This window comes from Gymnogyps californianus, chromosome 5 (genome assembly GCF_018139145.2).
Source record: "Gymnogyps californianus isolate 813 chromosome 5, ASM1813914v2, whole genome shotgun sequence".
NCBI classification, from domain to species: domain Eukaryota; kingdom Metazoa; phylum Chordata; class Aves; order Accipitriformes; family Cathartidae; genus Gymnogyps; species Gymnogyps californianus.
This window is the reverse complement of record NC_059475.1, coordinates 44,750,542-44,756,541: the sequence shown is the minus strand read 5'-3', so window position 1 is coordinate 44,756,541 and position 6,000 is coordinate 44,750,542. Positions and strand designations below refer to the sequence as shown.

The following is a 6,000-nucleotide window of genomic DNA, read 5'->3' as shown; positions in this document are numbered from 1 at the left end:
AAATTCTATCATAATTACATTTGACATATAAGAAAAGAGGGTAAGGATGTTTTAGTCCTTTATATTTAGTTGGTGGTCATAGCACGTTTTCAGAGTTGCAGTGAAGGAGGACGTTGTAGTCAGCAGAATGTTTTTCAATCCTCCCCCATGTCCAGATTGGTTGCACTGAGATCTCTCAGGAAAGACTGAAGTTACTGTTCTAGTCTTTTGTGGCAGGCTTGTTTAAAACGTTCTGAAGTGCCCTGAAACCTAAGCGTCACTGTAACTTGGGTTTGGGGGAAAAAAAGATAACCACACTAACAAAAAACCTGAACAAAACTGTACAGTTATGGCTATGTGAAAGTTATTGTGCGGCTAGTAAATAAACGTGTTATATTTCTAAATATTTATGAGATGAAGTATTGTCTGAGGCTAAAAACCACCAGGAATGTAATTTCAATATATTTTTTCCCAGGCAGTCCGAAGAAACACGTAAACAATCTTCCAGATTAAAAAGTTGCCATAAATACAAGTGGTGGAAGATGGGCAACAAGCAGGGTGAATGCAAGGACTCCCAGAAGCCCGGCTGGCTTGGTCCCACGGATTTCCCTGAAACAGCCCCTCACAAGCGGAGAACAAAGCAGCAGCGGAGCAGCACATCCACAGGCGGCGGTGAGGACGGCTGCGGTAACTGCGGGCACAGGCGCGGCCCGGGGGAACCGAGGGCAGCCGAAGCGTAGAGAAGACAAAACTGCCCCCGGTGGCCGGGATGCCTCCTTTCCCGAACGGTTTTAGGAGCGAGATTGAGACAAACGATCTTTAGAAGAAATCGGAAAGCCGAACAGGGAAGAAAACGCACACGCGAGCAGGAGCCGTCAGGGCGGTGAAGCGAAGGTCAGCGGTGTGGGATGACTGACACCGGGCCCCTCCGCTCCGCTCGCCGGGGAGGGCCGCGGGGCACAGGCGGGCTGGCCCGGCGGGAGCGAGGCGGCAGCTGGGCGCGGCGAGGGCTCCCCCTGCGTCGGGGGTGGGCGGTGGAGGAGCCACGGAGCTCAGCCCGCCCACCGCCCCGGCCCGCCGCTCTCTGCCCCTTGACGTGGCGCGGACTCTCCCATCAGCCATGTTGACTGCGTCGGCAGCGCCGGGGCGGCTGCGTGCGGGTGGGGGAGAGCGAGAGAGGCGGCGGCGGCGGCCGGGACGCGGGGTGAGCGAGCAGGGCAGGGGCTGAGGGGGGCGGCGGAGGGCGCGGGGAGCCGGTGCCGTGGCGGCAGCCCCGCTCCCCGCGCTGCGTGGGTACGGGGGGCACCCCACCCCTCGGGCCGTGAGGCCCCCGCCCGCCTCCCCTCAGGAGGCTTCAGGCGCTCACGCCGCCCTCCGTGGCAGTGGGGGGGGATCCCCGGGCGGCCCTGAGGGGCCGGGAATACCGCCGGCGGCTCGTCAGCGCTGCCCGCGGCCTCCCGGGCCCCGGACCGGGAGTGCGTGCGCCCCTTCTCATGAGGCGGGGAGCGCCCACCCTGGCCGCCGCGGTGGAGCCCGGCCGGGGCGGTGCGAGCAGCCGCCGAGAGCCCCGTCCTCAGCTGGGGCTGCTGGCACTCGGGTAGGGCCGGCGGGGCACGGCCGCCGCTGCGCCGGGTGTAAAGTGCGGCTCACTCCGGCAGCGGCTGCAGCTCTCCGGTCCTGGAGCTCTTCTGTACCCGCGTCGTTGTGCCACTGCCAGGGGCTCTGACAGGCGTACCTTGCGATATCGGTAAAGCTACACAAAAATTGTGTTTAGGCAGACCCTGCTGCATTTGAATATGTGTTTTTTAATTTAGGTGGGTTATTACATACACTGGTTGTTTTAAAAAAAAAAAAAAAAAAAAGTCCTCAGTGGACAAAACTGGGAGAGCAGATTTGGAGGTGGCTGTGTTTGAGTAGTGAAAATGAAATTCTTACATTGTCAGTTTGACAACTTGCAGTTGCTTTAGATAAGTACTAAGTGGTTCTCCTCGTATATTTGAGTTCCTCCTTGGAATTGAAGTAGATTTATATCTGAAATGCTGATTTTGGCGTAAAAAAATTAATTAAAGGTTTATTATTGATCTCATTTTACCAGATTGTTAGCGCATAATAAACTGAAAGAATAGGTTTGTTGTAAGATAAGTGCACAGTGAACTGTACTGATTTAGTGGTACTTAAATACATGGTCATATGAGGGGCTCTGATCCGTCTGTGCTGGAACTCTTAAAACACTGTAGAGAGAAATGTTTTGATTTTGTTTGTATGTGCTTCCAAGGATTAGTGGATATTATTTTGGTGATCTTCTGTATTGGGACACATTTATGTGTGGTGTGTAAACCTTTAAAGGTGCTGAGATGAAGGAGGAGCTTTTAGAATAATCTGTTTTGAAGAAACTATCGTTACTGTTTGCACTTGCTTCTAGAAGCATTCAAAAATAATGTCATTTCAAAGTAATGTATTTCAAAACCATTTATTGAGCTATAGGATAGCTTTCCGAATGGTATATCAAATATGTTTGATGTGTGTGATGGTTAGAAGGTCCTAACTGTACTCTTGCATCCAGTCAGAGTAATTACATGAATACTATTATTTACCTGAGAATCAAGCCTTCATAGTCAGGTATAGTCACCCTGTGAGTCTTTATGCAAATCAGGTGTGGCTTCTTTGTGTGACCCAGAGTGAGATTGCCATGGTGCAGGGATGTGAGGTAAATTCAGCCTCAGCAGTGGGAGGGAGGAAGCAAGCCAGGAGGGACTGCTGATCTTATGTGGATGTCCTATTCTGCAGCAAAGCTAAAGCAGTGACACTCCAACATGGGAGCTGTTGCTGTTGAGTTGTTCTGAAAATCACTTCTCTGTGGTTTTCTGAGGTGGGCAATATGTATTTTGTGGCATTCAGGTGTGTGAAGTTCAGTATGTAGTCTGTAGGTCAGGAGGGTTTGCTGTTCTGGTCTAACGTAATACATCTCCACACCTATCCCAGAAAATGTGCCTGCATAGTTATAACAAAACAATGGTACTGAAATAGAATGTAACTTGTCAGATGATGAGTTTCACATTTGATGAATAATGAAATATGTGAACATTATTGGCTGTCGGAAAGGAAGAAAAGATGGAGGAAAATTTGATTATTAGCAGGTTCTGCCTTCTGAATAGGAAATATGTACTTTACTAGAAAGTAACAGTATTTAACTCAATAAATCCAACAAATCTTTTATGTATATATGTGCACTTTATTAGTCACTGCACACTGGTGTTTGTACATTGCCCTCTGGGGAGCAGTAGCTAAGTGGTAAAAATAATGTCCACGTAAAACCATTTTGAATGTAGCTAGAGTAAAATGTGGAGAAAAAACTTTAAAGTCCAGTACAGAAAGTGGGAGTTCACGTTGCAGTGTATGGAGCTGGAGCTGGTGGACTTTGTAGCAGATGCCTATGAAATGGCTGAAACGGCCTTTAAGTTGCGATTTTCTCTGTCTTAGATAATTTTAAAAAGAGAGATTATTCAGTTTGTGGTTATAGCTGAGGTAGTTGCCTCGTGCAGATTGTTGTATCAATACCCCATTTTTCAGGGATAATGTTCCTCCACCTTTTTTATGAAACACTGATGGATTTTGATGTATTAGGAGAGAATTTTTTTCAATTCTAGATCCTTTTCAAATACCAGGCTGTTCTTTCCTCTCTTAGCTGAATTATCTTCTGTCTCTGATCCCTCTGTACTAATATGACTTCCAGATAGTCTCCCTGTTGCTTTTGCTTAGTTTTGTTCCCTGCCCAATGGCCTCATTCAGCCCGATGGCCTTGCAGCAATTTGAGTGAAAGCGATGGTGGAAGTGCTCTTCCGCACAAAGTCCTGTATGGCTCCCTGTGTTGCAATTGCCATGACATGTAGATTTGCTCCTAATATCAGTAAGACGACATACCCATTAAAAGGTTGTCACGCTAATTATCATAGTATTTCAATTACAATGTGGAGATAAGTGATAGTGATAGCACCTGTGGAAAACTTTAAGAGAAGGATACTCTGTAGAGTTGTTTGCCTGTCAAGTCTGTGTTTTATAGGAACAATTTTGAGACTGCTTTTTGTAGCTTTCATCACATGCTGACAGTTGATTATTTTCTAATGATATTAACTGTGAAATGTGGGGCTTCTCTTTGTTTTATGGATGTTATTAATCTGTTTTCTTAAAAATCAGTGTTAGAATAAAACCATTCAGTTAAACTATAATTTAAAAGAACTCGAAAAGTTTTTAACTGTCATAGAAACTAAAGGTGCAATGCCATTTTAATTTTAGTAGAGAGCTAGGTCTTTATAAATGGAGAGTTTTCCAGGAGTCTCCCTTACCATATCTAATTGCAGGACTGAGAAGGTCAGTGTGCTTGTGAGAATTCCTGATTTAAATCCCAATTTAGGAGGATTCCAGCATTTCTAGAAGCTGTTCATTAACTTAGTACAGTCTAAATTGAGACCTAGGATTATTTTCCCAGACTACCTCTTAGGTGGTTCATGTAGACTTTTACAGTAAATTTTTAATTATTAGGCAGTGGGAGTGTAAGTATCCTAGTTGCTGGAAAAACCTGTACTATATGTACTATAAAATGTACTGGGAAGCGTGCAGCAGGTATTCAGGAACAGTGTGTATATAGCTGAGGGTTTTCGGGTCGAGGGGAGGGAGCATGCTTCTTGCTGGCTTTCGCAGATGTTCACAGGTACCTGTTGAGCTTTTCAGATGTGTCTGTGTACCCCAGTGCTCCAGCTTCTGAGTAACTGTAGCTGAAAATTTTGAAAGCCTTAGGTCTGTGCCCAGAATGGTAAATTTGAGTTCAAACAATTGCTGAAAGGCATGTCTTGATAGATAACGTAGTGGAATATGACACTTTTATTTCTTACAAAGTTATTTCCTAGCACTGCTGTAGGAATGTACTCTTGTGGAATATCGTGTTGTTATTCCTTTACATTTGCATGTAGGCTGCATCATGAGTTAATGAAAATATGGTTAGAAAACTCTTACAAAATTTGATACAGCAGAAGACATAAAACAAGTACACTTAGGAGAATACTTTTTGCTATTTGATTCTTAGAAGAAGTTAGAGGATTAAACAGTTTGCAAGAATGAATGATTCTTGATTGATGAACAGAATGAATAACTAAACGCATTAGTGAAAGTCCTTAAGGCAGTGTGTATTTTTTTTGTAAGCAAGTCATTTTTTATAGTGTTAGTGTGCTGCACATTCTCTACTCTGACCTACCCTAGAATTGCTGCTTTAGTTATATCATTCCTTGCCCGAGTTTGTTGCTTAAGTCAAGAAGTGATCAGAAGATGGACTGTTTTAACACTATGTATTTAACTCGCAAATATCAAATATTTGTTATTTTGAAGAGATTGCTACATCCTAGGAGTCTCAATTTCTTTTTGTTTCACCTTGGAATTCTGTGCATTGCTTTTAAGATTTAAGAAGCGCTACTCAGTATTTATTGATGGTAACTCAGTTACAGTATTTGGATGTGTGACTGTCATTAAGTGCATTCAGTATTTAGTGGTTAAAAATGTTTGCATTTCAATATTCTGCTAATGGTTATCTTTTTATTTTAGTGATAAACAGAGAAGTTGACCATGACAACCTTCCTGGAATTTATCCAGCAGAATGAGGACAGAGATGGAGTTAGATTCAGCTGGAATGTTTGGCCTTCAAGTCGTCTTGAAGCCACAAGAATGGTAGTCCCGGTGGCTGCCCTCTTCACACCACTGAAGGAACGGCCAGACTTGCCTCCTATTCAGTATGAGCCAGTTTTGTGCAGTAGGACCACGTGTCGAGCTGTTCTGAATCCCTTATGGTAAACCTAATACATATGTTATGCCAATATTTTACCTTACAAACAATCTTTAGAGTAGTGCCGGTTAAACTATGCAAAAGATCTCCTGTGTGGAAGTTCAGGTACTCCTCATATGAATATACAGCTCATACTTCCAGATCTTAGAAGTTTCTGCACATAGATTTGCATATGTAACATACATACTTAA

The 6,000-nt window shown here is 44.5% G+C and overlaps 1 protein-coding gene across 3 annotated transcripts in view; it reads left to right on the top strand.

Annotated features, from left to right (window-relative positions):
• Positions 1-855: 855 nt before the first annotated feature.
• Positions 856-6,000, top strand: part of SEC23A (SEC23 homolog A, COPII coat complex component) — a 30,241-nt gene continuing 25,096 nt past the window's right edge. Inside the window, exons 1-2 of one of the 3 annotated variants that reach the window (XM_050897022.1) lie at positions 856-873; positions 5,572-5,813. In XM_050897022.1, the coding sequence (XP_050752979.1) occupies positions 5,593-5,813 (221 nt within the window). In that variant the 5' untranslated portion in view covers positions 856-873; positions 5,572-5,592. Of the gene's footprint in view, positions 874-1,144; positions 1,184-1,710; positions 1,727-5,571; positions 5,814-6,000 lie in introns of those variants that run through there. The other 2 variants (XM_050897021.1, XM_050897023.1) reach the window with 2 other exon arrangements.